Source organism: Zosterops lateralis (genome assembly GCF_965231275.1).
Source record: "Zosterops lateralis genome assembly, chromosome: 5".
Classification (NCBI taxonomy): Eukaryota; Metazoa; Chordata; class Aves; order Passeriformes; family Zosteropidae; genus Zosterops; species Zosterops lateralis.
Genome location: NC_139766.1, coordinates 30,114,370 through 30,140,799, shown reverse-complemented (window position 1 = coordinate 30,140,799; position 26,430 = coordinate 30,114,370). Strand labels below are relative to the sequence as shown.

Sequence of the window (26,430 nt, the reverse complement as noted above, 5' to 3'; positions counted from 1 at the left end):
CCCTGCCAAGGGCAAGGGCTGCTGCTCTCGGCCTTGCTGCCCCCGCCTCCGAGGGCTCTGCTGGTGTCCGTGACAGGTGTTTTACAATGAACAGGCCCGGGCTGTAGGAGCCGTGGGCTCTTCATTCCTCAGCGCTCTTTGCCTGCAGAGCGCAGGCACTGCATCCACGGAGCCCGGCCAGACTTAGAGGGGAAGCGTGCCCAGGGACAGAGTGTTTAAATGCAATTCTAAACTCTTCTCGTTTTATTTTCCCGCTCGAATCCCGCCCACAGCCGGGCCGGGCCGGGCCCAGCTCCAGCGCTTCCGCCCGGCCCAGGGCGGGGCGGACCGGGCCCTTCCGCCGCCCCCGGAGCCCGGCATGGCGGAGTATTCCTGCGTCAAATCCACCAAGCTCGTCCTCAAAGGCTCGAAAGGGAAGAGGTGAGGAGCGGGCTGCCCGCGGCGGGGCCAGTGTAGGAGGCTGGGCAGGGGTAAGCCCGGCCCGGCTCGGCTCGGCTCGGCTCTTCCCTCCCCTCCGGCTGGGCGGGCAGGGCCGGGCTGGCGCCGCGGGCTCCCGGCCGGGGTTGGGTCAGTGGTGACCCGCTCTCGGCCGGGGTTGGGGTTAGTGACCCGCTCCCGGCCGGGGTTGGGTCAGTGGTGTCCCGCTCTCGGCCGGGGTTGGGGTCAGTGGTGACCCGCTCTCGGCCGGGGTTGGGGTCAGTGGTGACCCGTTCCCGGCCGGGGTTGGGTCAGTGGTGACCCGCTCCCGCAGGGCTCGTGTGTGAGGCCGGGCCGGACAAGGGCTGGGTGGGCCGCTCTTCTCACTCCTTCCCATCTCCCCCTCGCAGCAAGAAGAAGCACAAGGAGAAGAAAAGGAAACGGGAAGAGGATGCGGCAGAGCAGCTCGATATTGTTGGTGAGCTGCTTTCCAGGAGTTACGTGACAGTGTGGGAACTGTAGGGGATGCGACAGAAACTACAAGAGGCGTTATAGGGCTTTGTAAAGCAAGTGCAACCCCTGTAGAGAGATATAACTGTTTCTCACAACATGTTATTTGTATCTTGGGATCATCCTAGATTCCAAACGGAATTTGTGACACCAATGGGATGGATACACATTTTTATAAGTAATAAAAAAAAGGTGTTACTATTTTAATGAGGTAGGAAATACTTGTAAGACAGTATACAAGGAGAAAGTTTTACTGTGCAAAAAGTATAAAAGTCATAATTCTAAGTTGTGCACATGGGAAGGGCTACCTTTAACTTTGGTAGAATTCTTTAGGAGTCAAATGCTCAAACCCAGATAAGTTTGATCAACTGAGGTATAAGGATTACCAGTCACATATTTAACAGCAAGATGAAGTGGTATCTCTGTTTCTCTTCTGCTGGAGAATCCAATAAATGAATATGATCCCAAAACTGCAGGAGATAGATCCTGAAGGGAAAAAAAAATATCTTTGTATCTTTGCGGCATCAGCTGAATGAATCAGCTTGGTCTGTGGACTAACACAAAGAAGAGATAAAGCACAGGAGCTTGTAACTAGGATGACAGCAGGCCAAAGAGCAGAGCAGGCCTTCCTGAAGCAGCAGCAGCACCACCATTAGATTGGCTTTGGACTATAAAACAATGCACTGCTATAAAACAATGGACTACAAAACTACAAATATTGCAAGATAGCTATAGCAATTTTATCTTTTGATTTTAAAGTTTCAGAGAAGACATGGAAATACAACCACTTGAGCTACTGTAATCAGAAGTTGTGATGACTCTGTTAATAAACTGTAATGTTTTTTGTTACAGGAAACTGGTGGGCTGTCAGTAATTTTGGTGAAATTACAGGAACTATAGCTATAGAAATGGATAAAGGAGCTTACATCCATGCCCTCGACAATGGCTTGTTTACACTTGGAGCACCACATAAAGGTTTGTTCCAGGAAATTTGAAAATAATAGAGTTTTAATAATGAAGTGCCTAAAAGCATAGAACTAGCATCACTTCAAGGCAAGCAGTGTTACAGCTAAAACCAGTTTGCTACAAAAAATGCAATAATTCTAGCCGAAGCATGCAGATGACTTAAACCTAATGACTATCAATCAGTTTCACTCATCTAGTTTCATGCTGGCTTATGTGTGCAGTAAATTGAACTGCACTGGAGATGATTACCTGTTAAAGGCCATACCACTTCTGGATATAAAGCGGTATAATTTTTATTAAAACCTATAAAATGTTTATGGTGTCACTTGAAGAGTGAAATTCAAGGTAGATGAGTTTTAATGCTTACTGCTGCATCCTTGTCTTAACAGACTTGTTTTGTCACTGCACAAGAGGACTGTTAAAGTGCTGAGATAATTAGCTTGCTCTTTGAATTTGAGAGCCATGACTCTGATATGGACTGTTCCAGAACACTGTTCCAGATGTGTTTCATCTTCAGAGTGAGATCAGAGCAACAATGGCCATATTCTCTTGGTTTGGTCTTGAGGGATGGAGAAGCCAGTAGCTTTTAGGATACTGAGCTGAGTTAGCATAGCTGAACCATAATGCTTTTTGTTATGAAAGAAGTAACATTACAAGGAGATTAAGGTTTTCAAAGCCACCAGGAAAATTACAAAACATTCTCAATTATAAATTTCTTTCAATGAGGATCATCTTTATTTTGTGTCTTGTTTTAAGCACTGTAAATATATGAACATAGATGAGCACCTGCATTGCTTTTTTAAAAGTGAATGCTCAAAAAGGAATTTTTAACAAAATAAATACTTGCCATATATTTAGAAATTATCAATGTTTAATTCTTTTTGATACTGCAGTGTTTATTGGCTAGTATATTTTATGTTTATACTTCATGCTTAACTAATGGAAAATTGATTCCTCAGGTGATGAAGGCCCTAGTCCTCCTGAGCAGTTTACAGCAGTAAAGTTGTCTGATACAAGGTAATTACTGTATTTTTTCAAGCTTTGATACTTGTTGTCTTTGGGTTTTGTGAGAGTGCATTTTAATACTCTTGTGAAATACCTTGTCTACTACTGAAAGTGTCTGTGATGTGTTGGATATTGTGAATTGCATGAATTAAAAATACTCTTCATTGTTTTCCTACATTTTCTCTTTGAGGATTGCTCTCAAGTCTGGTTATGGCAAATATCTTGGTATAAATTCAGATGGACTGGTGGTTGGACGTTCCGATGCAATAGGATCAAGAGAGCAGTGGGAACCTGTCTTCCAAGATGTAAGCTGTTTGCAATAGTTTATTTGATGTTGCTAGTGTTTGACTGTATTTTGAGTTAATCTATGTACAGGGGTTTTGTCTATGAAGTAAAAGCTTTTTGCAATCTCTTATATATTGTAACTTACGATTTTCCAACTGCAACCCGTTTACTATAATTGAAAGTTTTTTAAATACTGCAATAGCTGCATTTTGGCAGCTACAGGCATCTTAAAAATGAAGGAGCCAGCAAGTCTTCTGCCTAGCTAATAAAATAATTAAATCCATTTACAGGGACTTTTGGTATATTGTAGAGGATAAATGTTACAAATCAAGGATTATATACAACCTCATTACATTTCAAGTGTGTGCTGTTGTTTCTGCAGAGGAAAATGGCATTACTAGCAGCAAACAGCCGTTTTATTAGATGTAATGAAGAGGGGGACATAGAAGCCAAAAGCAAAACTGCAGGGGAAGAAGAAATGATAAAGGTAATCTATAACTTCTACAATTAATACAGGATTGGCAGAATACTCAAGTAGGTGTCTGTTTGGTATGATTTTCTGTTAATACAGTTATAATTGCTTCCTATAAGCTGTCAAGTGATCTGTCCACAAGAAAGGTAAATGAGTTCCGGGCTTGCGTAGGTTCTCAGTACTTCCTGTAGAGATAAGATACTTTACCACTTGGGGAAAAAAGAGTCTGTGTGATCTTTCAGGTAGTTCTAAACAGCTTGGGAAAGAAGAGAGGAATTATGACTGAATCAGGGACAGAGAAGGGTTTACCAGAATGATCCAGCATGGGAGATTTTTAAGAGAATCTAAAAAGACCATCTTGACTTTATCTGACCATGGAAAACGTATGAGTCTCCCCAAGTAGAGATAAGTGTCTTAACTGGTCAGAACAATAGTATTTTTAAGTCAACCTCTGAATTGTCCCTGCCAAAATTAAGAACTGTATTAGTGCTCCTTTGAGATTAAGGCAATTGTACTGTAGCATCAAGGATTGCACTTAACATTTCCCATATTTCAGGCAGCTCTTACTTTTGCATTTGTCTCTGGTTAACCAGTTTGAAAACTGTAAACTTGAAAAGTCACTGTAACTCTCATTCTGTTATGAAGGATATGTAGTTATCTTTAACCTGTAACTTACAGTTTTTAAAATACAGGTGTATTCTATTGTGTTTTGGTTGTGTTTTCTTTTTGCTTTCAATTATTAGATTCGTACTTGTGCTGAAAGAGAAGCTAAGAAGAAGGATGAAGTTCCACAAGAAGACAAAGGAAATGTTAAACAGTGTGAAATCAATTACGTGTAAGTACTTTAGAGCTGGTAACAGGCTCAACTACCTTTTTTGCCTCTAATTGGGGCCATCTTGGGTGGCAGGGCTCAACTCCCATCCAGCCTTTCATTCACTTTTCATTAGCAGGACAACGGAACAAAACAGGATGAGAAAGCTCATTGGTTGAGATAAAGGAGAGATGCTGTACCAGATACTGTCCCAGTGTTAACTGTGAAAACTTAGTTAAATTTATTTCCTTTTAAATGGGTGTAGGTACTGAGACACAAAAATTAAAAACACCACCTTTCTTTCTCCCATCTCCCAAGCTCAGCTTCACTCCAGACTCTTCTACCCACTCCTCCAAGCTGGATGGGCTGTAGGTCAATACACAGTGGTTTCTTTAAGCCACTCCCTTCCTTTCCAAGTTTTCCCCTGCTCTGGTATGGTCTTATTCATGCACTGGAAGGTAATATTTGCTCCAGTGCCTAAAGCATATCCTTCCTCTCCTTCTCTATGCTTAATGTTCACGCTGCCATTTTGTACTTTTAGGGTTCTTTTTTTCCTTCTCTGCTTGTGTGGCATTTTGCTTTATCTTAAATACATTTTCATAGGGATCCTACCAGTTTTGCTGGTGCCTTTGGCTGTGTCATGTAGTGGAAGTCTTGAGAGCCAGCTCTGTCCAGCTCAGGGCAGCCCCTGGGCTATTCTCAGAGATAAAACCCCTGCAGCTCCCCTGCAGTCAGCACCTTGCAACTATATGCAGTACACTTCTGCTCCCTGATTTCTTATACTAGTAGTTGAAGAAGGGGCTCTTTAGAATTTGTAACCACTTCATGCTAGTCACACAGGGGCTCTTCACTGCAAAAAAAAAAAAAAAAAAAAAAAAAATTACAGATGCCTTAGTGCAACCGTAGTACTGGGATGGTTTGCTGGATTTTATTAGGTCAGTTATCTGCTACTTTAGTAGGAGCTAAGATTCTTACAACAGCTGCCATTGTGTTGGAAAACAAAGTTTTTTAAAAGTTTCAGTTCTTTACTATTTTTCTTCCCCCTTACAGGAAAAAATTCCAAAGTTTTCAAGACAAAAAGCTGAAAATAAGCCAAGAAGATACAAAGGCCCTTAGAAAAGCCAGGAAAGAAGGCACTTTTCATGAAATGCTACTTGACAGGTACTTCAAAGTGCTAGAAATAATGTATTGATTAAAAAACCACTGGGAAATAGAATTACAATAAAACCTGGGGTACAAAAGAGGACTAGATTTCAGGGAGATAAGTTCCTGAGCATTTTTCCACTGGTGAGTGTTGTGCCTGAGTCCTGGGGGTTGCCATCTCTTTTTTTGTTTCTTTTTTTTATTATTTTTTTTTTTTAATCTGGATTTTCGCTTCTTTAGTTAAAGTTTGCAGGTTTGAATTTACCTGTAAATTCGTTATTTTGGAAATCTTTAACTAGATTGTTCAGTTTGTTTAGTACAGAGTTGTTGAGGGATTAGTCCTTTTAATCATGAAAACTGAGCTAATTTTTAACATTTTTCAATTCCTATGGTACCAGAAGATTTTGGAGAGGCAGAAGTTGCATTTTAAAGAGAAATAGTGTTTATTAAGGACAGTCTTCATGTTATCTAGTGGGAATTTTTTTCCCTTGAACTGAGACTAAAGAAACTGTCTTACATTTTTCAAGCCATTTATGTCAGAATATAGTATAAATATTTGCATTAATTCAGTGGGTGGAATGCAGAAAACTATTTCTGATAATTTCAAGTGATGTGAGAACACTCCTGGGCTCTCACAGGTGGTCAGCTTCAGATCACACTGAATCTGAATTCCATTCCTCAGAGAAGACAAAACACAATTACAATGATTTGAAGGGAAAATCAGGTTAACTTTTGTAAAGGTTAACTTTATACACTGCAGTTCTGTCTCCTTAGGAAAACAAAATTAATTAACAAATCCAAAGTGTTGTTAGGCCCTTAAATGTGCTTTGAAGCAAAGTTTAAGAAAAATTGCTTTCAATGCATTCTTAACACTTTGAGGCAGATAAAACACCCAGGTGTAATTGTATTTGGTCTTAATTTAAATCTTGTTTCATTCACTCTTCCCATACAGGAGAGCTAAAGTGAAAGCAGATAGATACTGCAAGTGACATCCAGCTGGTCCGTTATCTTCTGCAACCTTGATGGCAGCATCAAATAGAGAAGGAGAAAAATATTTTATAATTGTTTTTTATTTAAGGTATTTTTAAGTATCTTCAGAACTGTATTAAAATTTTCTCAAATATTAATAACCCAGTTATAAAATCTTGTTAACTGTATCCCTTGTGAAATCTTGGCTTGCATTACAGGAATGGCTCCAACAAAACTTAAAGGTGTATCAATTAACAATGGTAAGCTATTTGCCATGTAACTTAAGCCCTGGGTGTACACTGATTGAGTCCAGAGAGAAAGCTCCCTGGCTTTTAGTTGCCTTTTGGACAAAATCCAGAAATAAATAGATGATTGTTGGCAAATGTTCCTGGCCAGAGTCAGGAATTCTTGGATAAAAATGCAGTATAGCTCTGACGTCTACTGTAGAAGAGAGGGAGAAAAAAAGTTAATAATTTTTCTCCAGAGCTCCTTAGTTTGATCTAGGACTAGCGATTAGGGCTCATTAACTAGTTGTTGTAGGTACCACACTACATGTCCCTCCCCAGAAATGTAAGTGACTGATGTACAACAAACCATTGGAATATTACAGTCCTGGAAGTGGATTGCAGCCAAAGCTGCTCTCAGAAACACCAAGAAAAAGATAGCACTGCAAGGAGCAGGCTGCAGGTCAGAGTAACTGTTTATTGGAAGTTTATTGCAGATGTCACTGATCCACAGTCACTGTGAATCTTAAATACATCTGAAGTGAATGCTCATGGTGGAAGCTGATTGATATTACAGCGTCTGGTTTTCTTTCAAGAATATATTGTTTGAATAAAAACTTGCCTGGTAGAACCTACAAAAATGATTACTGAAACACATACACCTGGAAGCAGAAATGTATGCTCTGGTGGGGAAGGGTGCTGAAAGGACTGCTCAGCAGCAGAATAAGAGCCTGAGAATTACCTCTGAAAGGGAATTATCCATTTTATATTAATGTAAAAAGGAGAATACAGTGTGTTGAAAGTAGCTATAAGTGATAAGGGAAAAATAGAACTGAGAGGCATGTTTATCACAGAGTGGTGATTTAGTGAAGTAAAAAACAATGGCAGTGCAAATGAAATGAGACTGTCCCAAGTAGGAGGGCAAGTACTAGAATTGGCAAGGAAGTGGCAGCCTTGCAGAAATTAAGGGTATTTTAGTAGCAATGGGGTTGTCCTGTATGTTGGGACAAGTGCTACACCAGAGTCTTGAGAAAATGTGTTCTGAGATAGCAGAGAAACAGGGATCTGGGGGATTCACTGGAAATGTAGCCCCAAGAAAATTAAATCAAAGGTATAACAAAACTGTGAAAATCTGTGTGTGTATTTAACTGTTGCTATGAGGAGTCTTTTTAGATGTTTTCCTAATGGAGGTATTCGTGGAGTCATCTTGAAGATACTACATCTGGTCAGTAGTGTTAACACAGGGAGATTTAATTTAACTGAAACAGAAGGAACAGGTCTGGAGAGTGGCAATACGGTACTGGATAGGTGAGTATGAGAGAGCAGAAGGATGGACATAAGTCCCAAATATCAGTGAGACCAGGTGTCAGACCCTGCAAGCTAACTGTACATCTTAAGAAGCATTTTCCTTCTTAGATTTTTGAAGACTGACAGACACCTAGACTAAATGGAGGGCCGAAGGTGCTAGTGTGGACCCTGAAGACAAGGCATTGTGATAGGAGCACAGCAGAATAGCCATAGTTAGAGGAAGGTGACTGGTGCTGGCAGATAACTTTCTTAAACTGAGAGTTTCTTTACCAGCGAAAGAACTAAACCAGAATCACAAAGAGGCCTCAAAAATTACACTGTGTAATGTGACAATGGCATCATTTTGTCTTCAGAGCGTTTGGAAAGGGTTTTTCATTTTCCAAAGTCATTGTTTATTTTCTCCTGTTAAAAATGTACTAAAGATGGGAAAGCATCTAGACAAAGATAATGAAGTCCCTAAAACCTGTCTGCCTGAGATATAAAAGATGAACAATAAGGGTTGCAGATGCTCAGAAAATAACGGGACCAACTTAATTGGACTCTTTCTTACCATAGCCCATAATAGTGTATTCAGCTATCTGGAAGTAAATACAGGATTATTGTCTTATGTGTATTTGTTTTCAACTGAAAGTATTTTCCAGACCCTACAGAAAACTGCCTGATCACCTGTTTTTAAAGAACACTCCCATGAAAATCTCAAGTTTATCCTGTTACACTGTAATTTTCCTTAGTTTCTGAATCCACAGATTTGTTCTGTATCTTCTTTCACCAGTGCTTAATGTTTTTCTGCCTTGGTCTCTAAAGCTCCATGCAATTCCCAGCTTCTACTCTGCGCTGGCTCCTTCCTACACTGTTGCATGCTCTCCTCCCAAGGCTTTCCCACTCTACAGTACATTTTTTATCCTTTCCTGTTTCTTAATTTTTGCAGTTCCATGCAGCTTTCCAACCAACCTTGTGCCAAGGACTTCCCTTCTTTTTATTGCCACCCCCAGTTGGTTTTGCAAGAGCTAATTGCACAGTCAATTAAGGCATGCTGTAAAGACAGCATCTCTTCTTTTGTGTGTGCCTAAAAACCCATGGCGTGTCTTCAGCACTGCACAGAGCACATGAGACAAGCTAGAACACAGGCATCCTGGAAGGTTTTGAGTACTTTTTCATGGTGCTTCCACCAACTGTTGCCGATGTACACACTCATAAAATGTTCATTTGCTCACACTAAAATGATAATCCTCATACTAAGATGACAGTACACTCCTCATTTGGCTGCTGATGTTACATTTTTACGTGATGTTACAACAGCTGCTCTAGTGGAAGGTGGCCCTGCCCATAGCAGGGGGCTTGGAACTAGACGATCTTTAAGGTCCCTTCTAACTCAAACCATTCTCCAGTTCTATGAAATAGATACCATTTAAATAATAATTAGAAGGCAGGGCACTTTAAGATGGATGCATCTCATGCGCTGTGTTTCTCATTAGTCTGTCTCCCCAGTTGCCTGCTTCCTGCACTCCTAAGCCACAAGATGGAAAAAAATCCTTCCTCAAGACCACACCTGCCTGGCATCTTTCATTACCACTGATGCTGGAAAGACAGGCTGGAAATAAATCCCCACAGACCAATGTCTATAGAGCAGGTATTTGTTTATTGCAGTGCTGGTGGTGAGGGGGATTTCTCCACCTAACTCACCCAGCTTTGTCAAGTGCTGTGGTATGTTTATACAGTAAGTATTGCTTAGTATCACTGCGTCACTACAGCATCATCACATATGCGCCAGAACTAATTTACATATATGTTAATCATGGTGATATAGTTCTGTTCAAATCATGGTTTGATGGTTCTTTTGCACTGCACTTGCAGCTCCCCAGTTCAGGGATCCTGGAGGTCTTTGATGAAGGTTTCCAAGGTCATCTTCGCATCTGAACTTTTCAATTTCATCTTCGGACCGTGCACAGTTATGGTGTTCCTTGGTCCATCTGGTCCCATCCAGTCTAATTTTGTGGGTAATTGGCTTTACATTTCTCATTAGTACTGTACTTAGCTATCTCTAAAGCCAGCCACCTGGTGAGATTTTTTTCTTCTTTTCTTTTGTCTATTCAGCATTAAGCAACTAGTTAACCATAAACTAGCCATTACATTGTGTAGAAAGTTATTTATATCAGGTTATATAGGTATAACCAGCTATGATTCAGGTCATATTTATATCAGGTTATACAGATATATTAGGTTATATTGGTATCTTTAACTCAAGCTATATAAGCACCATGTAACTTTCACCTAAGTTATAAAGGCATCACCACACAGCCTGTCTAAAATCTCTGCAGGACACAGAGTAATTAAAGAATGCCTAAGTGAAAACTGGTGCCACGGGTTTTCTCGTAGCGTTGCCAAACAGAGGCAATTTTATTTCAGACTCTCCTGTGCGGAAGTTGCCTTTTGTGGAAGCGCGACTGAAAATGAGCTGCTGCGCTTTAGGATAATTGCACGGGCGGGGCGGGGCCGGGCCGAGCCGAGCCGAGCCGAGCCGAGCCGAGCCGAGCCGAGCCCATGCCGAGCCGAGCCGAGTCGAGCCAATCCCGAGCCGAGCCGAGCCGAGCCGAGCCGAGCCGAGCCCATCCCGAGCCGAGCCGAGTCGAGCCAATCCCGAGCCGAGCCCATCCCGAGCCGAGCCGATCCGATCCGATCCCGGCCGAGCCGCCGCCCCCGGCGGGCGGGGCGCTGTCATGTGGGCGCCGCTGCGGGAAGCGCCGCTGGGAGCGGAGCGGGACAGGACCATGGCGGGCCAGGGCTGGGCGCTGCTGGCGCTGCTCGTCCTGGCGCTGCCCGCCGGGGCGCCGGACCCGGTGAGCCTGGCGGGGACGGGCAGGGGAGAGCGGGGCCGGCGGGGGGCTGTGAGGGCACCCGTGTGGAGGCTGTGAGGGCACTGTGTGGGTGCACCCCGCGGCCTCCCCGGGCCGGGCAGCTCCTGTGGCGGGCGGCGGGAGGGCTGTGCCCGGCCCTGCGGTACACACGGCCTTTACTCGCTCCTCCGCTCGGTCTGCAGTGTCAGCGCTGCCCTGCCACACCGCAGCACCCACTTACAGAGGAAAGTTAACAGGGGCTTGCTGAAAAAAGCGCACGGTTCTGGATCTGCTGAGCGTGTTTCCTGCAGTTCACCCGAGGGGAGGAGCGTAGAGCAGGTGCACTTGGTGTGTCGTTCCTCACTCTCTCGGCCATTTGGGGTTTTTTGACTGAATAAGTGAAATAGTTATTTTCTTAATGGAATTAGGAAGATGGGAGGGTGGGGGTAATCGTTCGGAGCAGGCTGGCTCCCATCTCCCGGCCGTGTAAGCAGTTCTCTTGCTTCCTGGTGTGTTCCTGAGGCGAAGAGGCATTCGTGCATCTCGTGAAGTTCCTTAAATTAAAGGACAGGTTTTAAATATCTCTGGATTTCAAAATATTTTTTGCAATCTATTTTTAAATATTTTAGGAACATGCTATCTCTTTTATTCTTTAGTTTGCTCCAATTTGCTCTTTTTTTAAGCAAATTACATTGGTATTTGGAAAACTGGTTTGGGTTTTGTGAAAGGGAAGAGCCGCAGGAAGTGACTGGACATCTGCATAGCCAGTGTTCCCTTACAGTGTTCCCTGTGTGTTTTCTGCACAGATTTGGGCTCTTCTCTTTCTCTTCTCTTTCTCTTCTCTTTCTCTTCTCTTTCTCTTCTCTTTCTCTTCTCTTTCTCTTCTCTTTCTCTTCTCTTTCTCTTCTCCCAGTCCCATCATCCCAGCCAAGAGCAGCTTACTAGCACTATAGTCTATCTCCAGCTTAAAATACCTTCAGAATTTTAGCCAAAAGTATCCTGGAGTGTGGAATCACAGGAGAAAGTGCCAGCTGTCAGCAAAGTAGCATTAGAGCTTGATTTGCGTTTGATTTCGCTTGGTGCATCTTTGCACTTGCACAATATCCACTGTGTGTCCAGGCTGCAGGTTGTGCTACTGCGCAGCCGGCTGTTAGGCTTGGATATTTTATTTTTGTTTGAAATGCAGGGTTGTATCGTTTTCTGAAGAATCCTCCTAAGTGCCGCTGGGTTCATCTCATTAACAAAGAGCACAGAAGATAAATGCCTGGAATTACATCTCAGAGGTGCAGACTGTCAGTCCCTTTAGCTTTCATTGAGGCTCCTCAGCCATACTCACCTTTTTGTCCAAACTGTGATTTAAGTTGTCTTGTCACTGTTTCTTCTGTACTGGAAGAGTATTCTTAACCTCTGTGTTCAGACAGGTGAACAGCACTGGGACTCCTGCAGCACAAAAGTGTTGCATTGGCATTGTCCCATCAGGGAAGAGGAGCAGAGAGAAAAATGTGTAAGATCACAGAGTTCATAGACCAAAAGATGTTGAATATAACAGATTGACTGACAATATGGAATTATATTTTCAAGTGGCTCAATAGGTAATTTTCTATTTGTTTCTACATAGGAAGGTGAAAAATACAAACTACATAAATATTGAGGAAGGATGCCAGAGATGGTCTACCTCAAAAATAAAGAAATAAATAAAGTGCTGGTATTTCTTAAGACTGGACAAGCTACATTCAGTCTATTTCATATTAACGAAATCAGGCTAGGTGTCAAAATAATAACTCAGAAGTCATTAAACTGTGCATTAATTTTCTGTACTGCAGTCAATAGTAACTGTTACTACTTGATTTTTTTGCACTTCACCCAGTTCGTCTCAGCAGCTCACTAGTTATTTGGTTTCCGTTCCACTTTTTTTTTCTGATACAATCAGTCAAAATAGAAATCTTCTGTGCTACTTCCACTTTATTTTCCATCTTTCCCCATACCATGTTCTACTTCTCCCACACGGCATTATCTTCCTGTTTCGATCCTGTGCTGCCACACTTCTCGTATCTCAATTTGAAAGTTGGCTGTATATAAGATAATCAAGATATGCAACCTGCTGATAACAGTAGATTTTAAAAAGCAAACAAAGGGAGCATTAAATCACCAGTCAAGAATAGCTGTATTGCTCTTTCAGTGCATGTTTGAAAAGCACATTTATCGTGGTAACCTCCTGTTTGGGTCCAGCTTCCAATAGCTTTTTATAGGGGATGACCTCTGGCTTGTCATGTTGGAAACTGAAGGTGCTTCTGTCGTGCTGGAAGGATGTTCCTGCTTTTCTTGGACAGCATCTTTGTCCATTGTCAGGCCTCTGCAGAGAGAAGAACTCTGCTGACCACAGTAGTAAATTCATAGCTGCTGATTTTACTCTGGTTGTAAAAAGTGCTTGATGTTTTTTCTGCTGCTGTCAGAAAAAATTTTAGGTGCTTTTTTTTTTTTTTTTAACCTTCTCAGAAAGTTTTGCAATTAATCTTTATCTGGTTGCAAAAGATAACTTTTTTTTTTGTTCCTCGTTAGACCTCTGTGTAAAAAAACCCAAAACAACAAAAACATCCTACTTCTAGTGTTCTGGTTGTCTTGACATCTTTTTAAGTTGCTGCCTATGTGCCAGGGGAAGCCATACACAAAGCTATTGCAGTCACTTGGTTTGTTCTCCTTGGAGAAGAAGACTGAGGAGAGACCTCACTGCAGCCTTCAACTCCTCACAAGGGAAAGCACGGGGCACTGATCTCTTCTTGCTGCTGATCAACAATAGGACGTGCAGGAATGGCCTGAGGCTGTCAGGGGAGGTTTAAATTGGATATTAAGGGAAGGTTTTTCACCAAGGGTGATGGGCACTGCCTGTCAGGGATCAAGATGTATTTGGAGGTGTTCTCAGGCACAGGGTGTGACCTTTGACTTGTGTGGGGCCAGGAGTTGGACTTGATGATCCTTGTGGGTGTCTTCTAACTCGGGATATTCTGTGTATCCGTGATGTAAGAGTTAACCTAAAGAAACAGTTAATAATCTTTAAGTTCTTCAGATACCTCAATCAGTTTTGAAAGATGTACAGGTTGTTTTAGGAATTACTGGCTTCTTTACCTATAAATAGACAGGTTAGAAATCTAAAAATACTACATGTAAGGAGGAAACGTTTTCTCTGTTCTCTCTCCCTTTAACTGTTGCTTTCCTCACCTTTTTTATGGCTTAGGCTTCAAAGCACTGGGAAGATAAAAATAGCTGCAGATACAGGATTAAAATCTCAGGAGAAGGTGCCAGGAGTGACATAACGTTTACCACCTTTAGCTTAAAATCCTCTGAAATCAGTTCTGCACAGGTGCCACTGTTTCCTCTGTGACCGTGGGCTCTAACTGGCAGAGCAACTGAATTCTCATCCACTTTGGATAACTTTTTTGTTAGAAGCTTTATCTGTCAGGAAACATATTTTGATGGAGGTATTTCCTGAAGGGCCAAAATCTGTACATCCATTGCAGTAGGATGTATAAATAATGTCACTATTTTCTGGCGGCTTTTAGTATTGCAGGATGGAAAATTGCACAAGACAGTTGCATCAATACTGTTAAGCATTTGTCTGGCTTTGCACAAAACCTCTGACTTTTACTGCCTAGTTAGTCATCTGATGTCCCTCCTACCTCCTTGTTTCCTCTCTTCGAAAATTAAATGGCCTTTTGTGTTTGACTTTTTGTTCCAGCTGTGCGAAGGCTGTAACTGCACTGCAGTGAAATCTAGGAAACACAAAACTGCTCATCCTAAACCTTCACCTCATGTGCTGGAAAATCAAAACTCATCTCACGGTTTCTCCCACCAACTGGAAACAGTAGAAAGAGATAACATTATAACAGAAATCAATCCCAATTTAGAATTCCCGTTTCCAGTTGTAACAAATACGGCCAGTGTTTAAAGTCCATGGCATTGTGTAAGATGTTGTGTTTTCTATATTAGTGCATTAAAAAACAGATAATGAGATTAGCCCAAAGAGAACACTGACATTAGTAAAGTTCTTTGTCCCAATTACATGGGTGCTGGAGATGTTGTCACAGTTTTCACTGGAACCAGCAGAATGCAGTATAAGGACACACTAGTAATCTAATAATTGCAGGTGGGGAGGAAGGGAAGTGGTGGAAGGATCACTCCATATTTTGTTTGTGTTCTGTCTCCCAAACAATTGTGCTTTGGAAGCTTTTCTACGGGCTCCCAGAACAGCACACGTGTTTTCCTTTTTCTTTGTGAGATACATGATACTCTAAGGAGCTGACTGAACTTCTCACATAGATTCAAGACCAAATCTAGCCTGCTGTCAACTGGCTTGAAGCACAAGTGTGGGTGGCCAGTAGGTATTTGCTTGTATGTCACTGGGTAAAACATAGAATGTAATTGTGGCATGTATATGCATATATTTATATATTTATATGCATGTTTTATGTAATTAATACAAAAACAACCTTGCATTCCCTTTGAGTATGCCGAAAGCAGTTCTCAGACTTTTATTTGTAACTAACCATGCTCCCAGGAATGAAGGTGTATATTTTAGTTCCATTCCTGAATTGCACCCCACATAATGTTTAGCACCACTTCAGCAACACTTCTCCAAAGTCACGCAGTGTATAGCTCATTCCACCAGCTGAGGGATTGCCCGAAGTTCAGGATGCTTTCCCTGCCCCAGCTGCATAGTGCAGCTTAGCACTAAACATAATTGGGAATGACACTATAAAATGGGATTCTGAATTGGACAAACAGACCAGACTGGTCCATACTGAGATCTAAGGTTCCTGAACTTGTATAAAGAATATGCTTTTGAAGTGGTCTTCATTAAATCACATGGAGTAAAAATATATACAGTTTGTATTTATCATAGCCTTGTGCTTGCCCTGGACTACATTAGACAAGTTGTCTAAAGGCCTGTCAGACAGCATGGGGAAGTTTCTGCTGGTCCTTCCTCTTCTATTTTCCTCTTCCCGAAGTCCCAAGACTTTGAATTAATTGATAAGTCCTAAAGGTTTAATTCAAAACTAAGTCTGGTAAAATAATACTGTTTTAACAAAGAAGCTAAATCGTAGTGTTTCATTGTCTTTGCAGTATGGAGAAGAGTGCAGGAGTAAAATGTACCCTCCTTCAGGACCAACGTAAGTAATCTGATGGAACTTGTCTAGCAAATTACAGAGAAGTTGTGATTTGCAAGTCTGAACAGGTTTTTTTTTTTTGTTTTTTTTTTTTTGAAACGTGTTCCTGTTGCAGGTCTACAAAATGCTAGTTAGAGGTGGGAAGCACCTATTTTGTCAAATGTGTTTTCAGAGCCTTCTTTAAAGTTGATCTCTGGTGTTTATCTCTCAGGTTCAAAGGGAATATACCCACATATGTCATAAATCTCGATTTGCCTCCCAGCAAAAGGTGGGATGACTTGATGCGTGATAAAAAGACAGAGGTAAGAAATGCAGAGCTTGCTCTGAAGCTTAGCAGATATAAAACTAGCACATGGCCTTTTATTTTGAGAAAAGTTTTAGAAGGAATATATATATATTTTAATATTTGAGCCTATTTCAAACTACTTGAAACAGCTGTTCTGAAGATGGCTAAAAGTTCGATTCAGTAATTTGTAATTTCTCAGACAAGGCCACGGCTTTTTGCTGTATCCCTTGACTTTGGCCTTTTCACTCTGAAAGCCAGACAAATTCCACTTACATGCTAATGTTTATTTTACAAGTCTTATTTAAGCCAGTGGGTGTTGGAAGCTTCAGGTTTCACCTTAAATTCTGAAGAATTTTATCTCTTGTGTACTTTGGAGTTACATCACATGGAGTGGAACTCTTATTTGCCTGACATTTACCTGTTGCAAATCAAAAGCATGTGCTTTAATAAGAAATTTTTTGAGTGTTTTTGTTTTCAGTAACATCAGTGCTTAAGCAAAGAGCTTGAAATTAACATTCTGAAAGATAGGAGAGTGCAGAGTATTAAAATACATTCAGAAGAGCAGAAGATGAGGATGGCTTTCCTGTAATTTGTTATTTCTGGTAGAAGGAGACATTGGAATTAATCAAGGAAGTTACTTGAAGAAAGCTTGAAGAGTGATTCTAGTGGAGAGTTGGGGATATTTGTCTTACCAAGAACATGACATTTAACACTTTATTTAAAGATGTGTTTTTCTCAACAAAGTGGGGTTTTTTTTCAAAAGTTTGTCAAGGAGTTCTGTTAGTATTCTAGCAATTCTTGTGCTTAAGATCTTCTATTCAACAAAAGCCCTTGCTCTTTTTAGCTGAAGACTGTGATCCAGAATATTAAAGATATAGCAAATACCTTCTTCCCCAGTGGCAAAGTTGTTGACATAGTGGATAACAAAATAGTAAGTATTTTCAGCTTAATTATTTTATTACTGTATGCTCTGACTACAGAATTAGAATGCTTCTAAATCTGGCAATTACAAACTTTCAAAGCTTTTAATTTACAAGTTCCTAATTCCACTTCCACAACAGAACAAAAATGCTATTTCAGTCACTCTGAAATTTTGCCTTCTTGTCTACTCTGAATGACTGAAACCATCAAACAAAAATTGCAAGTCTCTTCCTCCTCTACTTTTTCCTAAGATCTTCACAAGTTTGGATTAGTTACACTAGACAAATATGCAACAGACTTAGTTGCATAACATTGACTGAAAGTTTTTACCATGTTCCACTTCTTTTAAACACTAGAGTAAAATCAGGATTTGAAAACTGTAATAAATGTCTGATTACAGGGACAGCTTTGACCGGGCCTCACCTTAAAAATTAATTTGATTCTGATTAAAGTAAACTTTGGCATGGAACAGGGGAAAGCAGTGTAGGGTTAGAGACAGCAAAAGGTCAGATCTCTACCCCAACTTTAGTTACAGCAGATCCCTGTGTGCTCGAGTGGGGTGGACATAAAGGCAGCTTTTACAGGTGCCATGTGTGGAAGTCAGGGATGCCCATAAACACTGACACTGAGCTGCATTGCAGTTGAGCTTTTCATGGATACAAGTCTTCCTTCACTTTGCTGTCTGTTGGTGCTAAGGCAGACAGTGCTCGTGGCCATTGCTCACACGTCACCGTTTTGATAAGTTAAGAGTTTGACTTCCCTAAGTGTGTACTTGTCTTCAAAGGACTCTGCAAACATCCTCAAGTTCTACGGGCTGCAGAGAAGTTAAACACTCAATAGTTGTGAGAAGAGTGTGCCTATTGAGCAGACATTTGGTATAAATGATGAAATACTGTTCATTTAAACATTTAGCTTACAAAACTTTTCCTTTCAGGCTCACCTGACTGCCACACTTCCTTATCCTTTCAATGAAGAGCTCCAAGGGATCGCAAATTCATCTGGGATTCCTTTGGGTAACAGTTTCTTACACTTTATTAACATAGTGGATAGCCAGGAATACAGGCTCATTTAAAATCAGTGTGTTTACCAATATGCAGCTAGTTGTAGACATCTGTGACTTTAACAAATGATTAAGTAGTTAAAGCAATAAATTACATCTCACACTAAACAAAAACAGTGTTTTAGAGGAGAATGGAATCATTATTTGTGATTTGTCCCTTTTGTCAGGCTGGGACTTCTCTGTTAGCTGTAAGTTCTCACTCCTAGATTTTAGGAAGTGGAGCAAGTCTCAGCTCCTGTGCACCAAAATTTGAGGGAATCCTTTATTCTTGCTGGTTTTGCACTCTGCTGTGTGTCTGCTGCTGGCATAGAAAGAGGTCAAAACTCAGTTTCCTCCTGTGCTTTCTTTCCCTTGTGGTCCTTGTCCTTTCTGGCTTCCCTCTGTACCTCCTGCAAAAGAATGCCATTCCAGGTGAGGAGTAGGCACCGAGTTCTGCCAGAGCTGAGACAGAGGAGGACTGCTACCTGTTTGCACAGCTTCCCTCATACAGGAGCAGTACACCTGCTGCTAGCAGCAGCTCTTATGTGGCAGTAGTGGTACATCATAGAGCAGCTTTCTTCTGTAAAGTGAATTTTATAGCTTGTTTTGAAGTTTCCAGAGGAGGAAGTAGCAATGACTGTCAACTTTGTTCATGGTAAGGCAGAAGGTCAGGGGATTCTGATCCTTCTGTTTGCCTTTCAGGAAGCTCTTGATTTTGCTGAACCAGTCTTTTTAAAGATCAAAGGAAATTAAAATTGAAATTTTTAATAGAAATATTACAGAATACTGAACTTTGCACTATGCTTTTTTTCTAATCATTTTTTTATGTTCATGGCAAGTTTCAAACTATTGAAATTTGTTTCTTTTTTTTTTTTTTTCCTAGGGGAAATCGTTATTTTTAACGTTTTTTATGAAATTTTTACTGTATGTACATCAATAGTGGCAGAAGATAAAACAGGTAATGCAAGCCAAAATAGTGTTAAGTTTTCTTTTATGTAATTATGGAAATACAGTCCTCTTTAACTGCAGGCTACAAGGTCTATTAAAGAGACTAAAAGGTAATAATAATGCCTAAGGACTGATAATAAAAGGTATTCCTTGAGAGAGGGAATAAGAGTTCATAAGTGTCTTAGGTTTAGAAAAAAAAGGACAAAAGTGCTTTGCAAGATAGTTTGGGTTTGATTTTGTAGGATGGTGAGGTTTTTATGATTGGTTGGGGGATTTTGAACAGGTGGTACTTGCTTTTCTAGTGGAAAGAAACACCAGCTACACACCTCAAACTTTCTCAGTACCATGCAGGATTTTGCATCTGATTTCTAGATATTGTATATGTATGTTGGTAGTGGAAATGGACAGTCTCTTCTAAGAAAAGAGACTCTCATTCTCCTACTTAGTTCTGCAGTCCTTGTCTGCACCTGTTCCAACTTAAGAAGTTTCTAAGGGATTCTCAGAGGGCTTCCAAACATCCCACTTTTAGAGGAAGCTCAAGGTGTTGCCATTGCATTAAGATAATGTGGAAAGATTAGAGGCTGTGATGGACAGCAGTTTGCAAGATTAGTTTATTTCAGTTATGGCAAAACACTTCTCTGACCAATAAACACCCATGATTGTATTGTGGTTATGAAAAGGGCAAGTAGAAGGGCAAGTAGTGTTTTCCTTGCCCACTTTCCCAAGTATTTGACTGCTTACTCATTTCTATTTCTTTGGAAAATTGTATTTAATTATTTATTGTTGTATAGGGAAACTGTACCACGCAAGGAACTTGGACTTTGGACTCTTCCTAGGGTAGGTACTTAAACTTGTGCCTTTTTTTTTTTAAACCCAAAGTAAAAGCAAGCTGAACTTGAAATAGCTACATACATTCTTTGAGTCTTCTTTGGATGTCCATAAGACTGAAAAGCATAATACTGAATGTATTTGGATGTCCATAAGACTGAAAAGACTTAATTCTCCATTAATGTGACTTAATTCTCCATTCTCCAATGGAGAAGTAATTCTCCATTGTGTGTTGTGAAAAAAGACTAAAATGAAAAGATCAGGAAGTTCTGCTGATTTTATGTCAAACTGCCCCAAGTGCATCAAGAACAGTTGTGTTTTGCTGCTTACTTTTTTCTCAGCTCCAGTTCAAAATGTCTCAAACCAAAGAATGGCCCATGTAACCAAACCTCTGAGGCACAGTGTATCTTGTTCTTTACAGGATGGGATGAAGCATCAATTTTAATATATGCAGTGAAATGGGGATTGGATTAGGGCTTGGTGCTTTAATTATTTCCTCCTCCTCCTCCCCAACAGTTATTGTACTGTGCTTCACTAGCACTTCCTATCGTTTTTCGTTTCCATTCAAACTCCATAGTTTGTTCCCCAGCACTCGTTAGTTCTCCTTTCGTACTCTGTGATCAGATAGTTCAGCGTTTGCTTTTATTACCCCGGTAAATTTTGTAACAAGACTCATTCAGATGATGGTCAATGCACAGTTGGGACCACTGGAATTTAAATGCTCATCTTTATTAGAATTCTTACCTACCTATTAAAAACTCACATGTTGTCTACTGTGATTCCACCTGTCCCTTGGTTTGGCTTGTGTTAAATTTCTTTCACTTGTCCGAAATACTGTGAATGTGCTTCCTGAAAATTATGGAAACTTTCAAAGCTGCTCCCAGAGTCTGGATTATTTCCAGAGAATTTAAGAAGTCTACTAAGTGCTCTTTATCAATCTGTTCTGTACACACTGGTCTGGCTTATGTTACATACTGGAACTGGTACTTCCCTTCATGTAGAGCAAATCCAGTAGTACATGGTTTCTTTTCTGCCTTTGAAAAATAAGTATTTGAGGTTTGGTGTCTCAGGCAGTACCTGTGGCTCCCTTTGCCAGTGGGTAGAGAACAAAGTTATGTGTTCAAAACAAGCCAACTGTGATGGTGGTGCTGTTTAATCCTGAGCAATATATTTGTTCTTGGTTCAAACAAAACTTAGTTCTTTTCATTGCCTGCCTGTACATTTAGACTTCTTAGTTGTTCCTTGCTGGTGCTGCTCAGAGTAGTGATGTTGACTGATGTGAGTAAGATCAGAGGACAGACATCACACACACAATGCCTGCATGCTGTGAAGGGAAGCTTTAAAAACTACTGAGAGAGGGAAGTTTCAAATGCTGTACTGTCTCCTGCAGGTGGGATGTTAAAAATAATTCCTGGACATTAACTCGGGAACTGAAGCCTTTAGTGGTACTCTTGGATTTTCAGAGAAACAACAAAACAGTGTTCAAGTCCACAAATTTTGCAGGATACATAGGCATGGTGTCTGGAGTCAAACCAGTAAGTATGAGGATGGGGCCTTGTCAATTTGTTACAAATGCTTCAGACTTTCCTTTAATATTTAAATTTTCTGCTTTCATGCTCTGCCTTGGGATGTTTTCCAGTAAATGATCACTTCATTGTGCTGGTGCACAGCATAGGTACTTGAAGACAGATAAAAGAAAACGATGCTGTACCCTTCTCTGTGAAAGGAGATTGCCTCAATGAAATGTTTCTGTTTGGGCAGTTCTTAAAATCAGCTTTGAATTTCAAATATGAACAGGCGTGAATACAAAGTGCTGAAGTGGTTAGAGTTTCTTGCTGGCTAATATCTAATGCTGTGGTCCCAAAAATGAAACAGCACACTTGTGCTATTTAATTCTTTCTCCAATCCTTGGAAAAGGCAGATTTTTTTTGGTTTTGTTTAATAGGCTCCTGAAATCTGGGGTTTCTATACATCTTAAAAACCAGCAGTACAGAACTATATCAGAGTGTCCAACTTAACACAACTTCTACTTTTCTACATGTTCTATCTTCTATTATAGGAGTCTTTCTTCTTGTAGAGCATTTCTGGCATAAATCCCTGCATTGTATCCATTTATTTTTGTCTTTTGCACAAATAAGTTAGGCAGATTCCATTCTGAAAATTATTCAGTGTAGCTAAATTCAGTTTTGGTCTGAAACATTAGTTGGAGAAGACTGATATTCGAGTTTGAATTGTGTGTTCCAAGTAGCATGGACTGCAGTGTATGCAGCTATGAAAAGCAGTAACATATCAGGGTGTGCTTAGCACTGGGACTTAAAAATCTGCCTTCAAACTAGAATAGTACTCAAAGGTCTGAGAAGAAGGTGACATACAGCAGGGAAAGGAAAATCCTAATTCAGCGATGCAACATGGACCAGGAGGAAAAAATGGCCGCAGGCTTGACTTGCTTAGCATAAAAGAATGCCTTGCTGATTGTCTGCCAGGTCAAAAAACTGATTTCTACTTATTCAAGCCATGATAAATTAGGTTCTTCTCTACATGAGCTTGATCTTGCAGTCTGTTACTCAAAGGGAAAAGCGTAATGAACAAGAAGCTCAACTGACATCTAAATTGCAATGCTGCTTCTTTATTACTGGTACTCATGGCAATGGCTGAAGGTTGGCTTGTTTAATGCTTTTCAGAACTTGTTCACTCTGACAATGAATGAGCGTTTCAGTCTTGATGGTGGTTACGTGGGTAAGTAATGTTCATTTCTTTCATTATTTCTGCACAAGTTTTCCAGACCTTGGGCAAACCAGTTGCCTTAATAAACAGGCACACAAATGGTGAAAAGATTGCAGATGAGTAAGATAAAACACAGCTAATTTTAAAACCAGCTGTGAAAGTTACAATAGCATGAGTGAACAGTCTGAAAACAAATTATTGTGATATTTTGCAGGAATCTTTGAATGGTTTCTTGGTAGAAGAGATGGTATGTGGATGGGCTTTCTTACAAGAACAGTATTAGAGAATGCTACAAGGTATTCCCTCTCCCTCTAAATATTATGTTCTTTAATCTGCTTTGCATTCAGCTAGCACAAATACTGTAGATATATACTTAATATCTAGTGATATAGATACCTTCCTAGTGGCCTTAACTTTTAGTAGTTCTGGTTTTGCTGGTACTCTGAAGCAGGAGGCAAAGCATTACAGATGATCTCTCAAATATTTTTTCTCAGATTTCTTTTTACCTGTTGGTAATCTAAATGTGTAACAGCATTCTGCATCAAAGCACATCCAGCGGGTACCAGTACATTGTAGGAAGTAAGCAGAAACAAAGCTGTGATGCAGTAAATTAATTCAGTGGAATATGACACAGTATGTCATCATTTTACTCATGTTTTAAGTGTAGGAAAAGTGCAAAGATCACCTCTAAACAATCATATTTTAGGTACAAAATGAGACAAGAAGCTTTGCTTAAATGTGTTCCTTTATCATGATCCTGTCTTGTCATATGTGCATGAAAGGCTTAACTACCCACACTCTTCCTGGGTCTGTGAAACTTGCTCTTCAGTACTTGAACCATTTATGGCATTTAATAGTCCAACATTATCTTACACACAGTTACCAGGATGCAAAAGACAGACTGGCAAAAACAAGACTGCTGGCTCCAGCTTACTTTATTCTGGGTGGAAAAAATTCTGGAGAAGGGTGTGTGATAACTCGATCCAGGACAGCAACTCTGGATATCTGGGAGTGAGTATGCTTGACCTGACACCTGACTCAGTCTTCCAGAAGAAGACACGTTCCACCAATAATTGTGTGCTCTGTTTCTTGTGACTTCTGTTGTACAAGAGCTTCTTTACCATCATTGAAAAATACCACAGCAAGCCTAAAAAAAATAATGCATCTGTAGATAGTATATACTGTATACATGTACTTACTGTATACTTAGAGAAGCAAAACACAAACTTAGACATCTTTTCCAGCCTTGATATCAAGAAGGGCACGTGGTACGTGTTAGAAACCAACTACGATCGCTGGAAGCCTCCACTGGTGCTGGATAATCGTAGAGGACCCGCAATGAAATGCCTGAACCAGACAACACAAGAGGTAAACATCCTCCAGATACCTCATATCCTGCTGCTCTGAAAGCTGCACTACTGACCTGACACAGCCGGGTTATTTTCAAGCACAGCTGTAATGACACAAGTGGCTGATGATTTTGTGATAACTTGTCTCTGCTTCTGGGTTGCAAGAAGCTGGCTCTTAACATGGGGGAGGTTTGTGGGATTTTTGTTTATTCATTTGTTGATTTGTTTGGATTTTTTTGGGTATTTTTTTGGTTTGGGTTTTTGTGGTAGTTTTAGGGGGGATTGGATTTTCAAGATTCTTTTTGTTTGGTTTGTTGATTTTGGTTCTTTGGTTGGTTTGTTTTGGGCTTTCTTTTCATCTCGGTGAGTTTCCTGAAAGTATTTTGAGCAGCTGCATGTGCAGGAAGGTACACTCAGAGATCCTTTGAGAAGGACTTGTGGTGTTTTCGGGGTAGTTTTACCAGTGAAATCAAACATACACTCTCAAGCAGCAAACACACTTAAGTGTGCCATGCTCTAGTAAGATCTGGTCTGGTCAAATTTTTGCCGCCCACATTCTTCTGATATGAAAGTGTTATGGGTATCTTGTACTCTTCAAGCTGTATCTTGTTATTTAAGTGAGGTGTAAAAAAGTTAGTTGTCAGCATTTACATTAACAGGTTAATGGCCCTTAATATCAGTGTATTGTTTTCTTTCAGAATCTCTCCCTACCGGCAATTTATGATGTTCTCTCCACAAAGCCTGTCCTCAATAAGGTAATGCTTCTGTTTTTGCAGGAAGTTTAGAGTGGGGAGCAGACCACTAACTACTGTACATCTAAGGAGGAGGCTTCAGTGGTACATTCTGGGGTTTCTAGGTAAAAACATGAATGTAAAGACAAATTTCACATTACTTTGTAAAAGCAATATGTAATTGCTGGAATAGCTCTTTTCCAAAGGGTCTACAGCTTTAAAATTCTCAGTAGCCTGAGCCCTTTCCTCATAGCTGGCCCTGATTTGAGGCAGGAGTCCTCAGACATCATGAGTGCTTTTCTAACCCAGAATGAATGCGTGTTCTATGTCTTTGTAATTCACATAGTTAATATACCTCATGATTTAGGCATACTACAGGCACATTATTCTTGCAACACAAAAAGTTTTAGTCTGAACTTGAAATTTTGGTGTTTAGGAAAAAAAAAAACCTGAAGGAAAGAGTTTTTAAGGGTTTTTAAATGATGAAGTTTAAGTGGAGGCAGCATTCTTGACTGAGGACACAGACAATTCATACTTGCATGTTGTTGACTAAAGAAGGCAAATGCTCATTTTAGTAGAACTGTTCAGATGTATCAGAGAGTTTTTCACTAAGTCCTGTAATGTGGTTTATTTTCTTTTTTCTTCTTCCTCCCCTCTACCCATTAGCTGACTGTGTGCACAACGCTGATGGAGGTGTATAATGGCCATACAGAGAGTTACCTGCGGGAATGCCCAGATCCCTGTAGTCCTTGGTAGCCCTCACCTCTCCTGTGTTGGAAGCTGCTTGTCCAAATTGGCAGTCCTCCATGAGAAAATGCTTCTGGAAAGAGATTACTCAGTCTGACTTCTTTCTTCAGAAATCTAATGGCTCTATAGAAATGGCAAAGTGCTTCTAACAATGAAGGACCCTATCTCACACCAGACTTTCTTGCTTTGTAACCAGAAGTTCTGCTGACAAGAAATGAATCCTCATGTGATTTCAGCCATTTCTGCCAAATGAGTTCGGCAGTTAGTTCTAGATCTCTTCAGTCTTGGCAGTATTCTCGGTGTGTTGTTGGGTGGGGGTTTGTTAATTTTTGATTTTTTGGTTTGGTTTATTTAGATTAAAATCCTTCTAAAGAACACAAGTTATAATGGCACCTACCAAGCATCAAAAAGAATTTGGTTTAAGAAGACCATCTGGGACAATACAATTCTGTTATTCTTTCATAAGCACTTAAAATTAATTGCTATTGTTCTGTTATAATGTGAGGATATGTCTGATATGCCCTTTTGTAAAATAACCTACCAAGTGTCATGTTTAGTTACAGAAACAAGGTCTTGGGGAAACATCTGAAACAAGATCTGAGCCAAGAATGTCTTGCAACTGATTTATAACTTTTTGCTGAGGCTCTTTCTTGGCTTGTTAACAAATGTGTTTTTTTAGCACAGGTTTCTCTGTTGTTTCAAAAAAAAATACTAATACAATAAAGAAAAGATACTTTCTGTGACCAAAGTA

At 40.4% G+C, this 26,430-nt stretch overlaps 2 protein-coding genes across 2 annotated transcripts; both read left to right on the top strand.

The window, feature by feature from the left end:
- Positions 1-334: 334 nt before the first annotated feature.
- Positions 335-6,752, top strand: FRG1 (FSHD region gene 1). The gene is made up of 9 exons (XM_083862240.1): positions 335-420; positions 828-895; positions 1,780-1,902; positions 2,853-2,910; positions 3,089-3,203; positions 3,566-3,670; positions 4,399-4,490; positions 5,517-5,627; positions 6,562-6,752. Exons 1-9 carry the CDS (start codon positions 359-361, stop codon positions 6,596-6,598), a joined length of 771 nt encoding a protein of 256 aa, XP_083718366.1. The 5' UTR covers positions 335-358; the 3' UTR covers positions 6,599-6,752.
- A 4,075-nt stretch (positions 6,753-10,827) lies between these two features.
- Positions 10,828-26,430, top strand: ASAH1 (N-acylsphingosine amidohydrolase 1; the record flags this gene model as incomplete). The annotated part of the gene is made up of 14 exons (XM_083861927.1): positions 10,828-10,947; positions 16,063-16,109; positions 16,318-16,408; positions 17,237-17,323; positions 18,248-18,326; positions 19,236-19,310; positions 20,092-20,137; positions 21,519-21,663; positions 22,810-22,864; positions 23,067-23,148; positions 23,732-23,863; positions 24,097-24,220; positions 24,900-24,956; positions 25,599-26,430. 14 exons carry the CDS (start codon positions 10,828-10,830, stop codon positions 25,686-25,688), a joined length of 1,230 nt encoding a protein of 409 aa, XP_083718053.1. The 3' UTR covers positions 25,689-26,430.

Excerpts from the sequence above, each read along its gene's own strand:
- FRG1 (XM_083862240.1), top strand. The coding sequence starts at position 359 with ATGGCGGAGTATTCCTGCGTCAAATCCACCAAGCTCGTCCTCAAAGGC. Across the intron at positions 896-1,779 it reads AGAGCAGCTCGATATTGTTG|GAAACTGGTGGGCTGTCAGT; the intron begins GTGAGCTGCTTT and ends TTTTTGTTACAG. Across the intron at positions 3,204-3,565 it reads GGGAACCTGTCTTCCAAGAT|AGGAAAATGGCATTACTAGC; the intron begins GTAAGCTGTTTG and ends TTGTTTCTGCAG.